This window comes from Perognathus longimembris, chromosome 2 (genome assembly GCF_023159225.1).
Source record: "Perognathus longimembris pacificus isolate PPM17 chromosome 2, ASM2315922v1, whole genome shotgun sequence".
Classification (NCBI taxonomy): domain Eukaryota; kingdom Metazoa; phylum Chordata; class Mammalia; order Rodentia; family Heteromyidae; genus Perognathus; species Perognathus longimembris.
Window position 1 is genome coordinate 59423250 of NC_063162.1, and position 25171 is coordinate 59448420.

General features: G+C 37.6%; 1 protein-coding gene across 1 annotated transcript in view; it reads right to left on the minus strand.

Annotated features, from left to right (window-relative positions):
* Positions 1-711: 711 nt before the first annotated feature.
* The window catches only part of Ptpn20 (protein tyrosine phosphatase non-receptor type 20), a 43001-nt gene continuing 18541 nt past the window's right edge, over positions 712-25171 (minus strand). The window contains exons 5-9 of the mRNA XM_048336917.1: positions 23627-23717; positions 8235-8569; positions 6805-7020; positions 1601-1663; positions 712-777 (exon numbers count right to left, since the gene is read on the minus strand). Coding sequence (XP_048192874.1) covers positions 712-777; positions 1601-1663; positions 6805-7020; positions 8235-8569; positions 23627-23717 — 771 coding nt within the window. The remainder of the gene's footprint in view (positions 778-1600; positions 1664-6804; positions 7021-8234; positions 8570-23626; positions 23718-25171) is intronic.

Below are 25171 nucleotides of genomic sequence, written 5' to 3' on the forward strand. Positions count from 1 at the left end.
TAAACATCTATTGTATTTTTGGACTGTTCACCAGGATGTCATGTGATGAAGAGGAGGGACTGCCCACATTGGAGACACTTCTCAAGGTGGCAAGGTGTATCAAGACGGTCCAGGAAGGCAGTAGTTGCTCCTCCAAAGGCCCCAGGGCACCTTGGGGGCATATAAGTGTAGAAAATGGAAGCCAATCTATCTCAAAACTTAACTTATTCTAATTGGGCTCCTTCTAAACAGAATTATTCAAATACTAGCTGAAAGTAAAGACTAAGAAACATGAGATACATCTTAAAAATTCCTGCCAGAAGTCAAGATGTAAACCCATAGTTTATTGACCTTATGGTCTTCCAGAATAAGAGTTGATAAAGTCTTAGAAATCCTTGACTTCCTTTGGCCATCTTCAAAAATAAAATCTTAGTGAATATAGATAGCTTAAGTCTTTTATTGGGATCTGAAATTTCTTGAACCAAATAGCCAGGCTGAGGTGTTTTATGTAACATATGCTTCACTGGAAAATGCAGGAAGTTTTTTTTTATATTGTCCAGAAAGATAAATGAGTAAACACTGTCCACATCACATGACAATACCTTCAGGGAGATTTTGGAGAGAAAATCAACTGATACACCCAGAAACCACATTATATGCACAGAAAAACTCTTCGAAGCAGGCCAGACTCCGGGCCACTTGGTAACTTCTGAGAAGCAATAAAAGTCTTTCTTATTCCAAAGTCTGAAGTTTCTGAAGCACTTCAATCACAATTGCATAGCAAAACTGGTACTGCTCCTATGTACATATACACAAAAACCAACAGAATGATGAGGAGGTGAACATCAACGCTCACTTTTGGAGAACACATTTTAATTTTTCAGCCACATAAAAAAACTCCACAAAGAACCAACATTTAAGTATGAATACAGGAGGACATCTTTATGTAAATATATCTTGTAAACTATGGGGAAGATAAATGATCATAAGGTAGTTATGAACTAAGTTAAGGATAAGGTTGATAATCAGTTTCACTGTATCTTCTCTGACTAATACAAATCAAATCCTAAAAAGTCTCACATTAATCTTATTATTTTACATATGTATATTATAGATAATATATACCTATGTTATAGATAAATATGTATATAGTGTATATTATATATCATCATATATATTATGTGTCATATTATATATAATATATTTATATATTACTATTATGTGTAATATAAAATATTATATATTATGCATATAATATATATGGTTGCTTTTATTATAAGTCTCCTGTCCTAGTTAATCATAACTAATCTGTGACATAAACAGCATCTTGTAACATGTCAATAACCTTGATATTCTAGTGGCAAATGGATCACTTGAATTACCATACTTGAGTGTTATGGAGTTCAGTGCTGTTCCCACCCTTGCTGTCTGGGTGACCCTGAGGCACAGACCTCATTGGTCTGAAGGTATGCAACACCACAGCAGAGTCACCACCAATGGCTACCTCACATAGTAAGAAGCCAGTGACATCAAGTGGTAAATGAGCTTTTAAATTGTAAACTGCTACACAATGCTAATTTTTCTACTTACTTTTGTTAGAATTTATTCGTGAAAAGCTTACCTTTGTTTGAATCATGCCATAACGTTGTTCTCTCATTTGAGTCACTATATTCAAGATGTTGAACTGTAACAAGATGAGAGTAATTGTGTGCTATTTATGTGTGGGGAAAAACACAAATCTATGGATTATCAAGTGAGTACTGTATATCTCTTTTACAGCAAAAGAAATATAACCAGTCACAAGAAAATGTGACTTTAAAAAAACTTAGTCCAAATGAATAAAATTTGTTTTAGTGCATTTTTAGGAGAGAGCAGAAGCAACTATTTTTAGTAAGAACAACTCTATAGTACAAAAACAGAAACCCTCTCCAAAAGAAATGACAACAAATTTACCATTGCATATGACTTTGTGTTATCCAAAGACAGAACTGAAGGCAGCATCGTAATTCTGGCAAAGCAGAAAGGCTTTCTCTGGCTATGAGAATAGCATAGCTGATTCTTATGTAAAAAGCTCTGCCAGCTTTAATGCACCCTGAGCAGTCCTCAGGGCCTACGTGCCAGATTCTGCCTCGCACGGGGAGACCAGCACAGCTGGGTCCAGTCACTAAGCAGGCTCAGGTCATGAAAGTCTGCTGTTAGTGTACAGTGAAATGGGTCCAGAAACAGGAATTGTCTAGAAACTGTTATGGCAATGTGACACTACAGTATTGAGGAATGTGTTTGGCTAAACAGGATGCAGACCAGCTCAGCATTGCTGAACATGCTGGTAGAATCACTGAAAGTACAAGCAAAGCACAATCATGCAGGAAGGTATTGTGTATCCTTTTCCCCGCTTCTTTTAAAGAAATCTTCCTCCCATCGTCTCTTAAGAATCCCATGCTGAGCCACAACCATAGTGTAATATCAAAACCAAAAACACACTGTTGAGCTAAAATAAATCTGATCTCTCCCGTTTTACATGCAATCCTGTGCATGCATGTGTGTGAAGTTCTATTTTATGCAAGTTTATCATCTGTAAAGAATCCATGGAACTGTAACCACAGTCCACACGCAGAGCTGTTCCATCAGACCTCTCTGTGCTGTGCCTTTGTAGCCATAGCCATCCATCTCAGTAGCTAGCCTCTGACCATCTCTATGGTTTTGTAATTTCAGGACAGTTATGAATGGAATCATACAGTATCTGGCCATTTGAAGTCACCTTTCATCTCATTTAGTATAAATATTGCGAGCTCATCCAGGCTGTTGTATGTATCCATAGTTCATTCCTTTTTATTGCTAAATAGAACTCCACAGACGGATGCATACAAATTTATGCAAGCTTGTTAAAGGGCATCTGGTTTGTTTCCAGGCTGGGGCTATTATGAATACACATTGTGAGGAACACTTGTGCACAGGTTTTCATATGAATATAAGTTCTCAATTCTGGGAGAAATACATGCCCAAGAGTTTAAGTGCTGGATTATATGGTAGTTTTAGTTTTGGTCAAAAATTGCAAAACCATTTTCCCAAATAGCTGTACCATTTTAAACTTTCAATGTATAAAAAAGGTAATCTAGGCCCGTCCAAGTATTCTTTCTCTTGACCAGCCTTTCTCCCTATCATCACCAACATTTGCTTTACTCAAGTTTTATATCAGCCTTTCTGATAGCTGTGCAGTACTAAATTATCACAGTTTTAGGTTGCATTTCCCCAAAGACTAATGAAGCAGCACAGCTTTTTGTGTGCTTGTCATGTGTATATGCTCTTCTGTAAAGTCTCAACCATTTCTAGGTGTTTTGTTTGAATTTTATTAACTATTGATCTTTTAGGATTCTTTGTATATTCTAGATGCAAAACATCTCGGATTATGTGATTTGCAAACAGTTTCTCCTAAACTATAAACATCTCTTTTCATCTTCTTTGAGTCTTTTGTAGAATGAATTATAGATACCTTATATGGTGCTAGAATAACTGGATATCTTTAAGTAAAAATAAATAAACAAATAAAAGTGAACCTTCCTCTAAAACTCAGACTACATACAGCTGTTAACTCAATGGACCATAGACTTAAACCTAAAATATGAAACTCTAGAATATTGGAAAACAACAGGAAATGTTCTTGAGGATTGGGCTAGGTCCCAAAAAGTTCGCACCAATTAGACTCGAAATTATGATTCCTCATATTGAGTTTTGTTTGTGAAGTGCTACAACCACAGTTGTGTTATTTGCAGAAATGTTCTGGTTAATCAAACACGCTATTAATTCGTCACTCATCAAAAAAAGGAATTAATTCAAAGGTAAAGAATTGTCATATAGTATTAGGTTAAAAAACAAGAGAGGCTAATGCTTGATGTGTCACACATAACAACAATGCTCTACAAACTTCTTGTAAAATAGTTCTTTCAACTGCTAAGACTAAGAATTACACACAATTATCAACAAAATTGTTGAAAAGTTGTTCTACTAATGTTTTCCTGGAAATTGTGGTGAATACCTGCTAAAAAAAGATACTTATTTTCTAATGTTACAAGAGCTTGATAAAAATGGTGGCTACCTAATGTTTGAAAGTGGTATGAAATTATACAACTAAAAGTAGAAAATTATATACCACTGCTATTTGATAAATTCATAGATAATTCACGTACATCACTAGCAGTGATTCAGTATATGTTTGATATAAGCATGTGATAAGAAAGAACTCCTCACATTTCAGCTTGATTACTGGCAAACAAAACTAGCTCTAAACAACAAAAATGGAAAAGATAATTTAAAAAATTTGGGGGTCAGAAGAGAGAACTTTATTCAGACAAACTGCTGGCCTGCTGCTAAATCCAAGGTACGTGTGGAAGGCTCCATAATTAAAATTTTTAAATTGAAAACACTACATCACAAAGGTGACCTGAAGCTTCTTATGTTTCTATAGGATGATGTTCTGAGAGCAAAGGTGAAGCATCTGAGAAAACAGTATGAGGTAGTTATACAGGTCAAAGTATTTATGTCAACACATGACTTCACTACCAAACACACACACACACACACACACACACACACACACTCAAACATCAGCAATTGTTAGATGAACTATGCAATGTAGTTAGTGCAGGAGTAAAAGAATTTTGACTATTTCTCTGCATAATTTTAGCTGATAGTGAACAATTGTTATTGTACATTGAAGATGTTTTCAGAGAGGAAATAGTCTACTGAGACTGTTTGAAATTCAAAGCAAACTCTTAATATTTCTGCAAAACAAGAACTATCTTGCTTATGTTGCTTTCAAGACATTTAACCAGACTTCATTAAAAATTAAAATGACCAGAAAATAATACAAACACATGAAAGGTAGCATGCAGCAACATAGTCTCATAGTCTCATGAACATATTCTCATATCTTTAGAATTATAATTGATAAACTAAACTTAAAATGTCACAGGTTATAGCTAGTCTGGCACACACCATTGGCAGGTAACTTACACTCTGTGAGACTTCCCACTTGAGTCTCACAACATAAAAACTAGTCTGCAGCCCATTCAACAAGTCTCTATGGTTTGAGTATCCCCCAAACTTTATGTGTTGAGAACTTAATTTCTAACCGGGTGCCGGTGGCTCACACCCATATACCTAGCTACTCAGGAGGCTCTGAGGGTCACAGTTCAAAGCCAGCTCAGGCAGGAAAGTCCGTGAAACTCTTATCTCCAATAAACTACTTAGAAAAAGCCGGAAAGGTTCTGTGGCTCAAGTGGTAGGGGCACTAGCCTTGAGCAAAAGCAGCTCAGGAAGAGCACTCAAGCCCTAAGTTCAAGCCCCAGGACCAGCCAAAAAACAAAAAAAAAATCTTAATTTCTCAGTATAGCAGTGTTGAGAGGCCTAGTAGAAGGTATTTGAGCCATGGACAGGAAGTCCTCGTGAACAGATTAGTGCGTTTCTCTGTGAGTTCTTGCTTTCATGGGACTTGCTTAGATCGCCCTGGATTAGGTTGATGGAAAGTAGTGTGTCTTTCATGCGCTCTCTTCCTCCATAAGGTGAAGCAGCACAAGGCCCTCACCAGATGTACTACTCTGCTCTTGAACTTCAGAGCCTCCTGGATTATGAGACCAAATTAACCTTTATATATTCAACTTCTCTTTCACAGACTGCTCAATCATGTTATACTGATTAAAGTGAACTAAAACAAAGCTCAATCCACTGAATACATTCTTAGATGCCATACCAAGATATTGAACTAATGTAAATGTTTCTGAATGATTGCCCTCAAGTTCAGTATGATTTACTTGATGAAGATAATAGCCATGCTGGTGTTTTTTTTAAAAGTAATTTTAAAGAGATGAAGAAAGTTGTCAATAAAAGCATTTAAGTTAATGACAGTTACAAGGCTGTGTAGAAAGTTAGTAAAGAACCCATAGGTATATTTCCTAGGCTTGAACTACTGTATTTCATCACATTTAAGTGTCCTTAATTGGAAAATGCACCATTATTTTATGTACCACTAAAAAAGAAAAACATTGCCAAATAAACTTATAGAATATTGATTATAGGACACTTTTTAAATTTAAAGAAGCTATGATGTAGATGTAAAGTGCTCAATAAAAATAGCTTTTACATTTGCTCTAAGACATACAAAATAAAGATAAATATAAAGAAATCATTTAAGAAATTTGGATGGATAAGTAAGCTACAGACATTATGCTATTGCATTTTCTGCTAAAAGGATAAAACAACATTACTTATGGAAATAAATTAAAACCACACTCTTACTAAAAAAAAATTTCAACATTTTTGAGGAGATTTGCTATATTTTGATTACTGAGTTTATATTTATTCTGTGTAACAATACTCTGAATTTGCTGTGGAAAAGCCTAGTTTTCAATTTTTAACCATACAGCCTATACCAGTCATGACAGGCCTAAATGGACCAGCACATTATCAGTGATTAGTTTGAAGGAGCTTTAAAATTCAATCAGAAAAGTAAAATACTTCTGTTCTGTTTGACATACTTCACAGATATTCTCTAAGCAGGATATCAAAACCATGTGTAGGGGTGAAGAGAAGTAAAAAGAAAACAAGCTCATGTTCACCGTGTATCTATGGTATTCCAGACCCTGACCTAAACCGCTTATTTACATTAAAAACTTTACCCTTCCCACCACCCACCCCCAGTGATTCAACACACACAAGTGCTTTGAGTGCTGACTTGCTCCTAAAGGCTATCAGTCTTCCAATGTTACCACACCATTAGGAGTGGTGTATTTGTAAATGACATGAGTGTATTTGCTTGACTCACATACTTACTGAATAGTTCTTTTCGATGGCACAGAACACGACATCTGCACATATGAACACCCCTGTTCGGCCCACACCAGCACTGCAGTGAACCACCACGGGGCCCGTCACGTGGCTCTTCCTCACATAACGGACATATTTTATGAAATAATCTGCTGAGGCAGGAGTGCCATGGTCTGGCCAGCTGGTGAACTGCAAGTGTTTTACGAAGTGAGTAGCTCCCGTCTGTGAGAGACAGAAAAAGATTCAGTGATTTGACTGTATTACAGACCTCATTTCAACTTCTGACATCCCAATAATAGTAATGATAATGACAACAGTGGAAACAGGGCTTTGAAAGTGTACTCAAATCAAACTCATGTTTGTAAGAATACTGGAAGCTGCAAGGATTGGAGTTTTTCTACATTTCACAAAGGAGAATATAACAGCAATAACGAAAATAATATTAGCTGGTGACCTGAATCAAGCAATATGTGTGTGTGTGTGTGTGTGCGCGCGCGCGCATGTATGTATGTATGTGTGTGTATTCATTGCTAATTTATAGATACTATACATGACATATACATACACACATACATAATGTATATATCAGATTCAGCCATGTGAAGTAGGTGTTTTCATTACTTTCCAGATTAGGATTAGGGAACTCAGGAGGTTGGAATGTGACACTGACTAATAGTCACAATATTTGAAAAGCACTAAGGGAGGGTTGCTGTCATTTTCACCTATTTTAGGGGGAATAAATCTGTCTGATCACTAGTGACTTCTGAATGAAGGTGGACCTCACCAGTTCTTGATTTTGTGCCATAAGGACAGAGCCCTAATGCAGACTTTACAGCCAAGAACCTCCTGTGAGCCTCAGCCCAAAGACTGCTCTTCTAGCCCCTCTGGCCAAGGTCAACAGGTCAGCCACAACATTTGTAGACAAATCATTGCAGTCCCCTCATTCCTTTGTGCCACCATTCAGGACTGGCTTTATTATCTTCCTTCCCCACTAAAGTGTTAGTCTTTCACACCTATAAATGGTCCATCTTCCATCCTGGGAGAGAAGCATTCAGAATACTCCATGCTGCTCACTTTCTTTCTTTCTTTCTTTTTTTTTTTCAGTTCATCATTCCTCCTCCTTATATAAGTGGTCTGCACACTTGAAGGACATATTTATCTGCCACACTCTGGAGAGCAGCCAAAGTACGTCCCAGAATCACACAACTTCAAATGTTCACTCTCCCTACTGCACCTCACCTTTTCAATGATCTTTTCTCTCTGAAGTCTGGGTAAGTAGAAGTAGTGGTGGCTTAGTTTCTGCTTCCAGAGAGAAGTAAAAAGTTACTTTAAAAAAGAATCTACCTTAAGTCTACATTCTATCTTAACTTCTAGTCCTATTATATCTGCTTGTGTAATAAAATATATGTTTAGTATTGACTTCTTTTTTAACTTACAGACTTCTTCACGACCTGCAGCATTCGAATGATGAAGTATTTCAGTATCTGGAGGTTCTCCATAAAGATACGGACATTTTTCAACTCCAAAGGTTGCTTTAGCGAGTACGGCCAATAATGGTGACATTTGACAGTTCCATCTTCTATCTCTCTGGTTATCATGGCAATAACATTACAATTATTTTCCAAAACCATTTGCCAAAAGTCATCTGTGGTGCTCTGCAGTGGTCCTTGGGTAGCAATATAAAAATACTCTTCTTCAAAATTGACTATTCTGATGTAACTAGCATTGATGTAGTCCTTGCTTTTTCCAAGAGAAACACGTGTTGAATCATCTATTACAGAAACAGAAACACTTGGTGGATAAAGAGAAAGCAGGAGAAGCCATATACCCAGACATCACAAAAGCATACACACAGGTATATCTATGCATCTCGTTGACCAACTGGGAAGATGACATAGAGGTTCTTTTCAAGAGTCCATAAGTGCATTTTTCCCCTCCACAACATCTACTGACATGACATGAGAAATATACCGTTTATACACAATCAGTGGCTCACCCTTATCATTATAATGACTCAGGAGGGTGAGACCTAAGGATCATAGTTCAAAACCAGCCCATGCAGGGAAGTCCATGAAACTCTTATCTCCAATTAATCACCCATAGTGCCAGAAGTAGAGTTGTGGCTCAAGTGGTAAAGTACTACCCTTGAGCAAAAAAGGTCAGGGACTGTGTCCAGGCCCTGAGTTCAAACCCCTTGATTCACACAAAAGAAAAACAAATGAAATACAGAGTTAGGGGCGTGTCTTCTTTAGAACAAAGAAGAGTGCCACCAAATACCCCAGTATTTTGGGGGTCCTGTTGGATATGGCATATGTAGGATTAGAGCAAGTAGATTATCTACTAGTTTGAAATGAATGCAGAAAAAAAAGCTGCCATGAAGCAGTAAGTGAAGCCCCCAGGAAACCGAAAAGCCTACAGCAGCAAGGGTGGAGGTGAAACAATGGAATTGTTTAGAGATAAATCCTAGGATAAATGCATTTCCACTCGTGCCCTGCACATCAGGAAGCCGGCTTTTATGCTCCTTCTCAGCCTTGACATGTCTCTGGCATGCAAAGGTGTTATGGTGAAAGGATGCTACCATGTACATTTGTTCTAATTAACACTGAACTCATTTAACATGGATGGTTATAGTATGAATGGGAAGGAAAACCTGACTGCTCCACTGATCTAGGAGCTTGCTTGATTTCCTTTCATTTTATTACTTTTTGTGTGCTGGTCCTGAGGTTTGAACTCAAGACCTAGGTGCTGTCTCTAAGTTTTGGGGCTCAAGGCTAGTGTTCTACCACTTGAACCACAGCTCCTTTTCCAGCTTATTTCGATAGTTAATTGGAGATAAGAGTCTTACATACTTTTCTGCCTGGGCTGGCTTTGAGCTGTGATCCTCAGATCTCAGCCTTCTGAGTAGCTAGGATTACAGGTGTTAGCTACCTGTACCTGGCTAAGTTTCTTTACTTGACCCAGACATCTTAACTTGTGGTGCCAATATTGCTCCCACATAGAGAGCAGAAATATACTCAGGGACCATTCTCTACTATTCAGTGCCCTCATCAGACACCACCCCTACTCCTCTGGATGACACAGGACACTTAGTAAATATGCCATCAGCTGCAATCACTGAACAGGGACTTAGCACACAGTGTACAGAATCCTTCTCTTACAAATAAGCAGGAAAAATAATGGCTAGATATATAAAGATACTCAACATTTCAAAAAAAGGCCAATATGAAACTTCAAAACAAATGACTTCCTTTAAATTAGAGAGAATGCTTTTTGAAACTTCCTTTTATGTTTTAAATGAGTTTAAAGAGAACATTGTTTTGTTATTTCAAAAGCTAGTGTAAGCTGTGAGAGAAAAATGGCACATGTTTTCTGCCATATGCAGAAACTAGATCTAAAATATACTGGGACATGGTAAATTACACAGGACTCCAAACATTCACATACAGTGAGACCAAAAGAGGATACTCTTAGGTGTGGAACACAAAGGCACAATGCTTCTGGTCATATATTAATAATTTCAATAATAATACGTATTGAAATGCACTCCAAGAAATGGAAACAAGAGGGTTTTTTTCAACAAAAATAAAGGCAAAAAAGTCTAGTGCGTATCTATGTTTACTGTCAAATGTGATACATTATTAAGCTTTAAAGACAGTAACAGTGTTAGATGAGGTCTTTCATTATGTGTGTATATGTTCTATCATGTAATTATTCTAATACAAATTCATCAAAATATTAGGAGTGATTATTTTACCATCTTAAATAGTGAGTTTATATTAATTTATAGTAATAAATGACTTTTTAATTTTGAAAAGGGAGATTAAATGTATGAAAATTAAACAACCTAAAATAATAAAAGCCCATTTTTCAGATTAAAACCAGCTACTCAAGTTGAATCCCTAAAGTAGGAACTGAATAAAAAAAGACCTAGGAAACAGCCTTAAGGGATTTTCTTAGAGCTCAGAGAAAAGTGACAATGATTAAAATATTGAAGATCAGAGCATATAAAAGAAATATATAAAATGAACTTCAGAAGAAAACTCAAGAGAAAATAACTCATTGTCATAGAAAAGCCTCCAGAGCAAAAGGGAGTAACAGAGCACACAGCAGGTCAGGCTGAGCAGCAGGGCATCCTACACATGCCTCGTCCTCAACTCCAGTCCCTGGATGATCATTCAGATAAGATCCCCATGACAAGTATTTATGCCATGTTATGCAGAAATCTTAGATTGCACAACCCAAGAATTACATGCTTTGCTAACTTTCAAGGAAGAATCGTGTTTGCAGATAAGACCTCTGCCTCAGTGGAATGAAGGTCACAGGGATGGACAGGAAGCACAAATGTTGCTAGTAAGTAATGGTGAGTACACCACTTGATCCTCAAATCCTGGCTGCAGGACAAGCAGTTACCAGGTATTGGATGCCAATCTGGGGTATATGCAACCTCCTGGAGAATGTAGATCCAGCTCAACAAAGTTATTCAACCACTGTATCAAGTCAGCTACTCAGGATGGTGAGGAATGCACGGTGAATTTCAAAAGCATGCACCCAGTGCTTCAGACCATTTGCTACAAATTGAGTCCCATGATCGGAAGCAAAGCCATGGAAAATATCACAATGGCAAGGGAGTATTCTGAACATCTATTGATGGAAAATTTGGCAGAAACATGTGCAAGACACATACATGTCCAGAGTAGTTTTATTTTTTTATTTTTTTATTATAAAACTGATGTACAGAGAGGTTACAGTTTCATACGTTAGGCATTGGATACATTTCTTGTACTGTTTGTTACCTTGTCCCTCATACCCCCTCCCACCTCCCCCTTTCCCCCCCTGAGGTGTTCAGTTCACTTACACCAAACAGTTTTGCAAGTATTCCTTTTGTTGTTGTTTCTCTTATTTTACCCTTTGTCTCTCAATTTTGGTATTCCCTTTGAATTTCCTAATTCTAATTCCAGTACAGAGTAGTTTTCTATTTTGGTAAGATTTTAAAAAACCTGTTCCTTCCATGATGGAACATACATAATCAACCTGCCATCAGTTTACTCTAGGAATGGTGCCCTGTCCTATCCTGTCTGCTCCTGGCAGACTGGGCACTCAGCAGTGGCTAGAGTCATGTTGACTTTGGTAAGTGGAAGTGCATACTGCTGAGCCCATAACCAATTCCATCAAAAACCCATTAGGTGATGTCAGGTGGCTGGAGAAACAGTCTAACTGCTATCCACAAAACAGGTCATCCTATCCAACATGATGGTTTTCCTCTGCCAAGGTTACTCCTGGTTGAGCACTTACATGGGAAATGATTATCTTTGTGTTATCTATGTGTTGGGTTCTGCCCACTTTTTCCCTGGACCCTGTCCTCAGTGCCCAGTCTTCTTCCTTCCAAGTCTGTGATGACTCAGCTGTGGCATTGGCCACATCCTATGAGTAGGTATAGATTTATACCTCTGGCAGTTTCCATTAGAAAAATAACCAAGGACATTGCTAAAAGGTCTTCCCACTGGGAATATTTTCTTTCACCACTATCTTTCAAAGACATCTCAGAAAAGAAGCTGTGATGCTAAAGTTGACCCCTGCAGCAGGTGAATACATATCTTATGGAACTATGTCTTCTCTTCTCCTGTCAACTGATCACAGGCAACTCCCCTTGAGGCTATTAGTGCAGAATGGGAGAGAGAAGGCAGTGTGGCTGGAGTGGGGACCATAGGCATTTGGGGAGCTTTTTCATGTAACTTACTTGTGTGAACAGGGCCTGTTTGAGTCAGATCTCACATCTACCATTTTCTTTCAATGAAATGAAATGTACTGTAGCATACCTCCTTCTGAGTCACATTTTGTACTTTACCTTTAAGAGCCTCCAGGGACTTAAGTTAGTTATAAGTTTATAAGCAACAAATAGGTCATTGTAAGTACAGAACAATCAGCATTACTTTGTAAGGCAACAACTCCAATGAAAGTGATAAAAAAAAATTCCTCTGGAAAAATACGGCTTAATCTTAGATTTCAGTGCAGTGGCTGCTACTAATGGCAAAGAGTACTCTTCAAATTTAAAGAATTCAAGGTTCCTAGCTTTACCAACTTATTTTAATGTCCCAATACAAATTTACAGGTCCCATTCCCTCTCAATCAATAGCCTCACTTTAGCAACAGATAGACTAGAAGATTGGAAATTCAATTTGCATTGTAAATCAATAATCTTCAGGATGACACACTGGGTTTGGCTTTCAGCAACCTCAAGTTTGTGGTTACTGAATATGAGGTTTTCTTTAGCAAGTGAAAGAGAAACTATGTATAAGATTCAGGCTATGTATGAGATTCTTGAGGAGGAAAACTGAATCCCTGAAATTACCCCTTTCTTTCTGTTTTGTCCAGTACAATCAGGAATTAGTAAAAACAGGACAGAAAATGTCCTGAGATACCAAATATAATCAGAGAGCTTTGCTTCCCTAAGTATTTGAGTAGTATTGTACTAATTAGCTTTACATAGATGTGACTAAAATACGAGTACAACTTAAATGAGCAACATTTATTTTGGCCCAAGGTTTCAAGTTCATCATGATAATGTGAGTAGAGCAGAGCAGTTCACCTCATGACAGCCAGAAATCAGAGAAAGGGAATGCCTGCATAAACCAGCTTTCTCTTTTTATTCCACTCACAGATACACCCTGAGGTATGCTTTGCTAATCAACTAACTGATTCTTAACTGAGTCAAGTTGACAATCAAGATTAACCATCCCCTAGTCAACTTGATATCCAAATATTCCTGCTTAAATCATAACACTTCACCTCTGCCTCTAAAAAAGCTCATGAGCACCTCTCAACACAAAATGCATTCAACTGGTCTCTAAGTCTTCAAAAACTAACAGCTCCAAATTTGTTCAAGTCTTCTCTGGAACTCTAAGCCATTTCTTAGCTGTAAGCCTTTGAAGAATGAAAAATAGCTTAGACGTTTTCAAGATGCAGCAGCAAAAAATAAGTATTCACAGTATAAAAGGAGGAATGGAGGCATAAAAAGGAGAGATGAGACAAAAGGAAAAGTAAATCCAGTAGCACAAACATTAAATCTTATAACTCTATTTCTGGTATCCTGGACACATGATGACTTGATTTAAGGGTGTAGGTGGTCCTGCCTCTGTGGCTTTGCTATGAGCTGCCCATATCACCTCTCTCTTAAGCTGGATTTGCTCACTGCCTGTAGCTTTCCATGTTCCCCATTCCTGTTATCTCTGACATTCTGGGACCTCCACTGCATCTTTGGCTTTACTCAGTCTCTTAGGGATTTAACCCCTCCACATATTGTCTTCCTAGGCTTTCTTTGAAATCTGTGCGAAAGCTTCTATGAGCTCATAATTCTGATATCATGCATGCCTGAAACACTGCACCATCTGAAAAAAGCTCAGTTTGGGTGTCCTTGACCACATCTGTAGCAGATTCTGAATATATTGAGAACTAAACCCAAAGAAACATTTCCTTGGGTAGCTTTGTGTGGGCGGGGTGCCCCTGAGGTACTCTTCTCAAGACAAAGTCTTTAAAATGAGATTACTCTTTCACATCCTTGAGTTTGTGATGGACCAATTCCTAAGATGTTCCCGAAGCAGCTTTTCTACTTTTCTGATGCAAAGAACTTGGCTTATTTTTAATTATACTAATCTCTTCAGAAACCATGTCTTTCTGTACACCAACTTTACATAGGCTTTTCTGATCAAAATACATTTTCAAGTCCTCTGCCATGCTTTTACAATGAATTCTTACTGGAAACCTGGCTAAAAATAATAATCAGACACAACTTAAATGCTGGGCTGCTTTGAATTTTCTCAGCAAAATTAATTGTTCTGTCAAATTTAAATTTAATCTCCCTTAAAGTCTCAGGGAAAAAAACAAAACATAGACAAGTTCTTTGCCAGATTGGTCTCAGGTACAACTTCAACACAATTCTTATTCCCATCTAAAAAAAATTCATGTGCAGTCTATTCTGTTGCATTTCTAACAGCATTCTCATCTTCTGCCTGCTTACAGCATCCTAGGGCCTCTCTATCCTGTATCTCCAAACTTTTCAAAATTTCTGCAGCAGTTGAGTTACAAAGCCCTTCAAACCACATTGTCTGGAATAGTCACAGCAATAACCCCACCTTTCTAGTACCAATTTCCTGGGCTAGTTAGCTTTCCGTAGCTATAACCAAACACCTGAGAGAACAACTAAATGGAGGTAATATTTATTTTAGCTTATTGGTTTCAGAGTTTCTTCTGCTCTTTCATGGCAAGAGAGCATATCGAAGCAGGGCAGCACACCTCATGGTGGCCAGGAAACAGAGAGCATGCCAGCCTTATCCAGCTTTCTCCTTTTTCCCTTTATTCTGTCCAGGACCTAGACTGGAGTATAGTTACACCCACTTTCAGAGGAGTGGGGGTCTTACCCTCTTCGTCAATCCTGTCTAGACTATAGTAACACCCACAGTCAAAGGGGGTGGAGGTCTTAGCCTCTTCATCAATCCTGTCTAGATTCACTCTCCCAGACATATCCAGCCATATATTTTAGCTACCTTCTAGGAGCTTCTCAATTTGATCAAGCTAGCAGGACTAACCATTGTTATTCTTTGTTTATTTTTTTACCAGTCCTGGGACTTAAACTCAGAGCCTGGGCACTGTCCCCAAGCTTCTTTTGCTCAAGTCTAGGGCTCTACCACTTGATCCACAGTGTCACTTCCGGCTTTTTCTGTGTATGTGCTACTAAGGAATCGCACCCAGGGCTTCATGCATGCAAGGCAAGCACTCTACCACTAAGCCAGATTCGCAGCCCCTTAACCATTGTTAAGTATCCAATGACAATGTTTTTCATATCTTTCTGCATTACCACATCACACTATGGATCACTGATGTCCTCTATTTACCCACAGGAAAGTCCATAATACCTTTAAAGCTTATCAGACTAGAGAGCCAGTTCATGAAACTACTCTTAAGATTCTGTTCCTCTAAAACCATTCTCAGCACAAAAATCTGTCTTTATAAAGGGTCCTCCAGGGAAACTGAATCAATAGACTGTGTATAGATACAGTGAGAGAGATTGGGTTAAAGAAATTGGAGTGTATAATTAAGAAGGCCAGCACATCTGAGATCTACAGAGCAAGCCAGCAAGCTAGAGAATGAGGAATGCTGATGTTCTAGTCTTATATCAAAAGGGTCTCTGGAGGGGCTGGGAATATGGCCTAGTGGCAAGAGCGCTTGCCTTGTATACATGAAGCCCTGGGTTCGATTCCCCAGCACCACATATATAGAAAATGGCCAGAAGTGGCGCTGTGGCTCAAGTGGCAGAGTGCTAGCCTTGAGCAAAAAGAAGCCAGGGACAGTGCTCAGGCCCTGAGTCCAAGGCACAGGACTGGCAAAAAAAAAAAAAAGGGTCTCTGGAAGCAAAATTCCTTTTTAATTAAAGAACTTGAAACTATTATTCTGAGTGCCTCCAGCTAGTTGGAAAAAGTCCACTCACGTTACGGAAGCTAGTATGTGTCTGTTTTACTCAAAATCTACTGATTAACATGTTAATCACATCTAAAAAATTATCTTCATAGAAACATGCACATTAGTATATGACTAAATATTTGTACCATGGTATAGCCAATTTGACACATAGAATTAACCAAATCAAGTGCTAAAAATGTTAGTTGATACTTTAAGAAAGGAAAGCCTTTCCTGAAATTTCATTATCTTGCTGTAAGACTAAGGGAAAGAAAAAAAGTGAAAAGAGAAAACTACAAGGAAGAAGCAAAACAATCAAGAGAAAAAAATAAAACTTTATAAGATAGAACCAAAAGACAAATCCTATAAATCATTGGAGTGCCAAAATAAAAGACTATATTGAGATAAAATGATCAACAACCAAGAAAAGTTTCTTACACTTTTAGGAAGAGCTACTTAAAAGATTATGTAAGGTCTAGGTAAGATTAATAGAAATAAAACCTACCTGGCAATATTCTTAAATTTGGGGGGAAAATTAAAGATTTAAGGATAAAAGAAAATATTTATGAAGAAAACGAGGTATATGACCATCGTATGTCTCATCTAATACCCATGAAGCTACAGAACAGTGACTAACACTCAGAAAACATGGCTGAAATCTATGAATTAAAAAATCAGCCACCATTCATTTACTATGATACAAAAGGAGATTAAAGCTAAAGATAGGCAAAGTTTAAGACATCAATTGCTTAAATCTATCTCTAGCCAACCAATTACTGAATCATAACATAGACCTCAGACCAAGAAAAGCCAGAATGGGGCTGGGGGTATAGCCTAGTGGCAAGAGCGCTTGCCTCATATACATGAAGCCCTGGGTTCGATTCCCCAGCACCACATATACAGAAAATGGCCAGAAGTGGCGCTGTGACTCAAGTGGCAGAGTGTTAGCCTTGAGCAAAAAGAAGCCAGGGACAGTGCTCAGGCCCAGGCCTGAGCCCAGGATAGTGCTCAGTCCAAGGCCCAGGACTGGCAAAAAAAAAAAAAAAAGAAAAGCCAGAAAATGAAAGAGAACAAGTACTTCTATTATTATTATCAGTGCTAATAATAAAAACATATAGTGGGGCTGGGGATATAGCCTAGTGGCAAGAGTGCCTGCCTCGGATACACGAGGCCCTAGGTTCGATTCCCCAGCACCACATATACAGAAAACGGCCAGAAGTGGCGCTGTGGCTCAAGCGGCAGAGTGCTAGCCTTGAGCGGGAAGAAGCCAGGGATAGTGCTCAGGCCCTGAGTCCAAGGCCCAGGACTGGCAAAAAAAAAAAAAAAAAAAAAACAAAGACATATAGTGACCATACTACAGTATAGATATTTGTTGACCATCTTCAGGGTCATGGTAGTACTCTCCTGTAATTCTAATACTCAGGAGGCTAAGTCAAGAGGATCATGAGCCTGAGCTACATAGTAAAATATCTACTGTTTGTACAGGTATCTATAATGATAAAATGTGCAAAATATTTTAAAGTGTATTATATTTTTGCATCACTTACAAATCACCTATATAAGTTTATTAAAGTATCATTGTCATACATGTATATCCATAAAATCATCACAGAAGTAAAAAATAATATCTCCGTTACCAGGAAAAAAAAATCCTTCTTGCTCTAATCCTTCCTGAAGGCAATCACTGATGTACTTTATGTCAATACAGATTAGTCTGTAGAGATCAAAGCACATAGTGTTATTAATTTGCTAGGGGAGTCATAACAAAATACCATTACTGAGAAGCTTAAATGATGTACATTTGCTTTCAGAGTTCTTAGTCAGGAAGTAAAAAGATCAAGATGACAACAGACTTGGGTGTCTCCAGAGACTTCTCTTTCCTGGTGTGTGGATTGTCACCTTTTTGCTGTGTTCACATTGCTTTTTCTTTTGTGTTTCCACATTCTTAATATCTCTGTGTGTTCTAATTTTCTCTTCTTGTAAGGACACCAGATAGATGCACTGGGTTAGGGAAGACCATAATGGTCTCAGCTTACCTTAATTATCATTTGAAAGTTCTTATTTCCAGTTAAGGTCACAATTTGATGCTCTGGGGAATAAGACTTCAACCTATCAATTTGGAAAAACTTACCATATATACTTTGCTTTTTATAGTGTCTTACTGCATAGCTGAGGTAGGCTTGAACTCAAGATCTTTCTATTTTTATCTCCCAAGTTCTGGGATCATAGGTATGCACTACCATATTGAAGTTCAGTATATAACTCTTTTGACTGGCTTCTTTCATTGAGTAGAAATATTGTGAGATTCATCCATGCTGTAGAATGTATTACTAGTTTTTTTTCCATTGCTGAGTCATATTCCATTGTGGAATACCATATTTTGTTTAATCCATGTTCCAGTTGACGAATATTTGGATGGTTTTCCATTTGAGACTAATGCAAATAAGGCTGCTATAAACACTTGCATAAGTCTTAGTCAGAAATATGCTTTCAAATATCTTAGGTAAATATCCAGATGTGTAACTGCTGAGTCACATGGCAGTAACTCATTAAGTGGGTAGGAAATGCTATCTCATATTGCCTTTAATTTTCATTTTCCTAATGATTAATTATGTCCAGACTCTTTTCCTGTATTTGTCATCCACATACTTCCCTTAATGAAGTGGCTGCTTAAATATTTTGTTCATTTTATTTTTCGTTATTTGACATTTGATTTACATTTAGCTATTTTTTATTTAGATTTAGGAATTCTTTACACATTCTAAATACTAGCCCTTCATCAGGTAATTCTGTCCCACTCTGTTACTTATCTTTTAGCTTTTATGCTATAGTTTTAGATCTTTGTGACTTATTAAGGAAAACTTTGCTAAACCCAATGACCATTTTCTTAGATTTTTTCTCTCATATTTACATCTATGATCTCTTTTGAGTTATTTTGATTTAAACTGTGAGGTGAAGATCAAAGTTCAGTTTTTAGTACATAAACTTGCAATTTCCCAGACCATTTGTTGAAAGATTATATCTTCCTTATTGGGTTGCATCTTTAGGTTCAGATATTATCATCTTTCTTTCCCTCCTAACCTTATCATAAAAAGTACCCACAGAAATCTAAGGCAATGTTACTATTATGAATTCTCACTAGATCCTGATCTAGATAAAATAGCAGAGTGGCCTATCGGGTGTCCACACCCCTTTATTAGCTTTTAAAAACATTTTATGTTATAAAATGCTAGTGAAATACAAGCTACTGTGTTTCTATCTGAAAATCTCTGGATTACATAATAACAGCCTTTCTTGCTTTGCATATACAAGGCCATAAATATGACTGGACAAGCTAAAAAGATCAAACAAATTATTACTAGGAAAAATTATGACAGTTTTATGGCCCTTAAAAATGTCTGTTAAAGGGCTGGGGATATAGCCTAGTGGCAAGAGTGCCTGCCTCGGATACACGAGGCCCTAGGTTCGATTCCCCAGCACCACATATACAGAAAACGGCCAGAAGCGGCGCTGTGGCTCAAGTGGCAGAGTGCTAGCCTTGAGCGGGAAGAAGCCAGGGACAGTGCTCAGGCCCTGAGTCCAAGGCCCAGGACTGGCCCCCCCCAAAAAAAAAATGTCTGTTAAAGGGCTGGGGATATGGCCTAGTGGCAAGAGTGCTTGCCTTGTATACATGAAGCCCTGGGTTTGATTCCCCAGCACCACATATACAGAAAATGGCCAGAAGTGGCGCTGTGGCTCAAGTGGCAGAGTGCTAGCCTTGAGCAAAAAGAAGCCAGGGACAGTGCTCAGGCCCTGAATTCAAGGCCCAGGACTGGCCAAAAAAAAAAAAAAAAAAGTTTGTTAAAACTCCTCAGCCAGGTGCCAGTGACTCACGCCTATAATCCTAGGTACTGAAGAGGCTGAGATCTGAGGATCGCAGTTCAAAGCAGCCTATGAAGGAAAGTCCATGAGACTCTCATCTCTACTTAATCACAGAAAAATCCGGAAGTGGTACTGTGGCTTACGTGATAGACCACTAACCTTGAGCAAAAGGAGATCAGCAACAGTGCCCAATCCCACAGTTCAAGCCCTAGGACCAGCAAAACAAACAAATAAAACTCCTTTAGTGCTGGTCATAAATATAGAGATGTTTTTTAAAAAGTAGCAAGGCTAACGTTTATTTCAGATGCTCTAAAACATTAGAAATATTGAGAATTAAAAGATTTAATTTGTGCAAGCTAACAAACAAGAAAACATATCCAGAGTAGTTTGAACAGCAGTTGCGTCTTGCTTTCATTGTGTTACTTACAGGGTTTTTCATACCTTGACTTAAATTTGGACCTCTTTCTATCACTGGTCTATCCTTTGCACTTAAATTGTTGTGCATGGCTCCACAGTTCCTTTCATGTGAAGTTTCTGGCCAGCATCATTCCCCTAGCAGACTTCACCCTTTGGGTCACCACTGATTTCCTCATACATGCTAAGTCTTCCTTCAAGAAGTTACTGTGGCTGCAGCTCTGGAGTTTCTTATGTGCTGATAGTGTCACATGTCTCCAGTCAGCTAGTTATTTTTCTTCTATAACTCTATTTGTGTTCAATTCAAATTTATTCCCCGCAGTACCATTTCCATCTCTTCTCTGACGTATCATCTTTTGTCAGCCAATTCCCTCTTGATGACCCAGTTTCCTACAATGTCAAGTGGGTTATCACTGATAAGCATAGGGGTTAACACACCTGTGAGCTCTGCGGTCTGTGTCGTGAGTTACAGGCGCACAGTGACCAATCGCCAACAGACTTCGGAAGAAGTGAGATGATTAGTCACTGGTCACAATGCACCTCTGTAATTTGTGAACCTTATCCAACTACTCACATATAGCATGATACAAGACTGCTGAAAGACTGCTGTCATTTAATTACTATAGAAATGAATATTTGTCCATCTGGGGCCATAAAAAGTGAAGAGTACCTCAGTATACTGTGGATAAATAGATTATTTCTCTGGATTCCTTAATGTGAGTCTTCAGGAACCTCTTCTATAAATTCAAGAAATGTGTGAATAATTCAAAAAAGCTTTCATAATTGCCACTTATGTAAGCTGATTTGCAGATCAGATTGTAGTATGCTATGAACTAGACAAATCATGTGGCTCAGGTGGTAGGGTGTCAGCCTTGAATGGAAAAGCCACGCAGAGCACAGGGCCCTGAATTCAAGCCCCACTGCTAGCATGCAAACACAACACAACATACATACACACACACACACAAACACATAGACACACACACACAAATCAGTGGACCATAAGAGTTTAAGTTTAAAAAAAGCAACAATATTTTAAATGTTTTCCCTTTGTTTCAGTCATCTAACTTTGCTTGTTTGCATCTCTGTATTGCCTTAGTTACCACTCTTCTTTGTGCCCAGAGTAGAGTTCAAGTTGGATCAAATATTATACATATGTCACATCCTAAAATGAACTTTGCACAATTCTGAAGGGGTCATTTTTAAAAGCCAATATTTTGTTTCCCTGAAATCTAATTGCATGTGTAGGGAGAGAAATTACATAAGTGAGACCTTGGACTTCTTGGAGTAGCAACGAATTACAGGCACTATCTCATAAAATGTCTCCCAGAAGTTCATTAGCCTGATTTCAGAAATACTTACCAAGTACTTCTTCATATTCCCACCACACAGAAGATAGCAGAGCAAATTAGTTTAAAAATCTTGGACAAGTATACATTGCTTTTACAAACATTTTATAAATCTCAATAAATCAACTAAATATGATAGTATTTATTCAGTAATAGTAGTATAGTCACTGTGCTCCAGATTTTTATGGTTAACTACCTCAAATTGGAAACAGAATTAATATAATTAAAATACAGTTTTATAAGCAGATGGGGCCTAGCTCTGAGGAAGAGAAAGAAGGCTGAGTGATCTAAGAAGGACAATAAGAATTACACAGCAAAGAAGAAAGGATGATGGTTCTTCCAGAAATGATAGCTTTAATAACATGGAAAAAAAGAGAATGTTAAATTCCAGAAATCAAAAGAAGTTCTTTGGAAGAGCAGAGCCTAGACAGGCAATCAAAAGTAAAATTCAGAACTTTATCTTAACAGTAAGATACAGATAAGAAAGAGGAAAATAGTATATTCGGATTTACATGTTGGGAAAATTATTTCAGTAGTTGCTGTGAATAGATGGGAAATGGAGACAAGACAGGGACCAGCTGAGCATGAAAGGCAACTGCCTTTAATTTCAGTTGGCAACAATGTGACTCAGATGGGGGAGCAGGTATAAGCCAAAGGACTTGAAACTACTTATTAAGACATTACCAGTGACTCAGAATTTTCTTTCTTGAATAAGTGAATGATTACATTAAATAAGATAGACCCTAAAGTGTTTTGGGGAGTCAAATTAGAGGAAGAAAATGGAAAATTGTTTAGGAAAATTTATACTTTGAAAGGGATATGAATTTCTTGACACTTAAAACTGCACTGTCATATTTTGGGTTTTGTTCTTTGGATGACTGAAGTCATACACCCTGTGAGTAAATGAGTAGGTGAGGGAAGAATAGGAAATAACAATACCATCTACTCAACACAAGGAAGCAACAGATAGGGTCTTTGGAGACAGTGGCCCAGATTGATGAAGAATTTTAACGTCCAAGTCAAAGGATATAAATACCACCAGTACATTTATATATCTAAACTAAATGGCCAGGGAAGGAAGTCAGGCTCAGAATATCAAATAAAATATCAGGCAGATGTCTTAAACTGTTATACTTTGGTGTTGGCTCACAATTGGAGTGGTAGCAATGCATAAGAGCAGAGCTGAAGCCAGGAGCCACAGGCTCATGCCTGTAATACTAGCTACTCAGATTCTCAGAGATCTAATAACCAAAGTTTGAAGCCAGCCCTATCAGGGAAAGTCTGTGAGACTCTTATCGCCAATAAACTATTCAAGAAAACAGCAACACAGAAAACAAAAAACAACAACAACACAGAAGTGAAGCTGTGGCTCAAGTGGTAGAGCACTAGTTTTGAGCAAAAGAAGTTCAGGGACAGCCCCCAGATCCCAAGTTCAAACCCTAGGAGCAGCATATACATGCATGCACACACATACAACACACACACACACACACACACACATTATCATCATCATCATCATCATCATCATCATCATCATAGTGCTAAAGGACATTGTAAATAACACTGTGACAGTGGCTGAAAGTGGTACCAAGAAGAGCAGCACTTATTCTAGAATGTATACAGGCCACCCACTGCCAGCTACTAGAGCACTTTATCACAATCACATCAAAGGTCACATACAAAAAAGTCAGCCCTCCTTTTCACCTTTTCTAAAATATAAACAGTAAAAATTATTAAAATCATTTTCAACTTACATGGAAGAATATCTCGGTATCTGTTTTTTTCTCTGTTATGTGGTTCAATCCCAGAGGTGAACTCACCAGGCAGATGTATGTTTTCTAAATTCTTTAAAATATAAAATAAACAAATAAATAAATCACGTATTTACTATAAACAAAAAGAGGAAAATCTGTCTTTGTTTAGCATTTTTGATCCTTTAATGCCTACATGACATAACTTGCTATTAAATGTGTTAGTTATATAATAAAGCTGATTTTAAAGCTGATTTCAAACCTGATTTTAAAACTATATAAAACATCTCAAGTCAGAGATGGCAACCAGTGACTTTCATGGTAAGAAAACATTCAGCTCTGAGGTATGTTTCCTTCTGAACATCATTACTTTCCTTTATCAAAAAAAATTAAATACAGAATATGTAGGTCTTAGGATCCAATCATAAATGTATCATTCTATAAATGAAAATAACCATATATGCAACAAAAATATATGAACAAAAAATGTAAACAATCTTCTTATTTGGTCCTTGATGAAATTATTGCTTGGACACTAGTCCAAGAATTCATCTTCTCAAAAAAAACTTATCAAGTGTGAATTCAATATTTAATTCAAATTTATTGGGCATTAGTATGTACTCAGTACTATTCTAGATATTGGAATAGAAAGATGAATGAGGAACTGGCCTCTCCTTTTAGGATCAAATAGTATAACTTGAAGACATGTAATCAAATACTAAGTGACCTATGTACACATTAGTAATAGTAATGACATGCCTGTACATAAATGAAGGAAAGCTCTTAAGAAGGACATACACTTGAACTGAGCTCTAGTCATCAAAATCTAGCATATGAAAGACTGTGTGTGTGTGTGTGTGTGTGTGTGTGTGTGTGTGTGTGTGTGTGTGTAGGATGGACAGTGAACTATGGAATTAGAGAAACAGTGATGATATGGTAACATGAGCAGAGAACATAGTAACAAGAACATCTAGGCAGAGATAAAACTAAAACTAGAAATGACCTTATTTCATATATTGTTAAACCTTAATATTCATGGAGAATTGGCTCTAGAACCCCTGTGAATACCAAAATATGTGTCACTTCTATAAAATGGATCAATATCTTCATATGGCATACATACATATATATATATATATATATATATATATTCTCAAACCTTAAATTGCTAATACTTACTAAAACTTAAATAGCCAGGCATCAGTGGCCTTCGTCTATAATCTTAGGTATTCAGGAGGCTGAGATCTGAGGATCATGGTTCAAAGCTAGCCTAGTCAGGAAAGTCCCTTGAGATTCTTAGCTATGGCTCAAGTGGTAGAGTGCTAGCTAGCCTTAAGCAAAAAAGCTCAGGGACAGTGTCCAGTTCCTAAATTCAAGCTCCAGGGCCAACACAGACAAAACAAATAGTTGTTTCTCTGTATTATCTAGTGGATAATGACAGGGAAAAGGTCTCACACATTCTATACATATACAACTTTTTTTCATATTTATTTATTTATTTTACCTGAAGGTTGGTTGGATCCATGAATGAGAAGCCCCAAGGACACA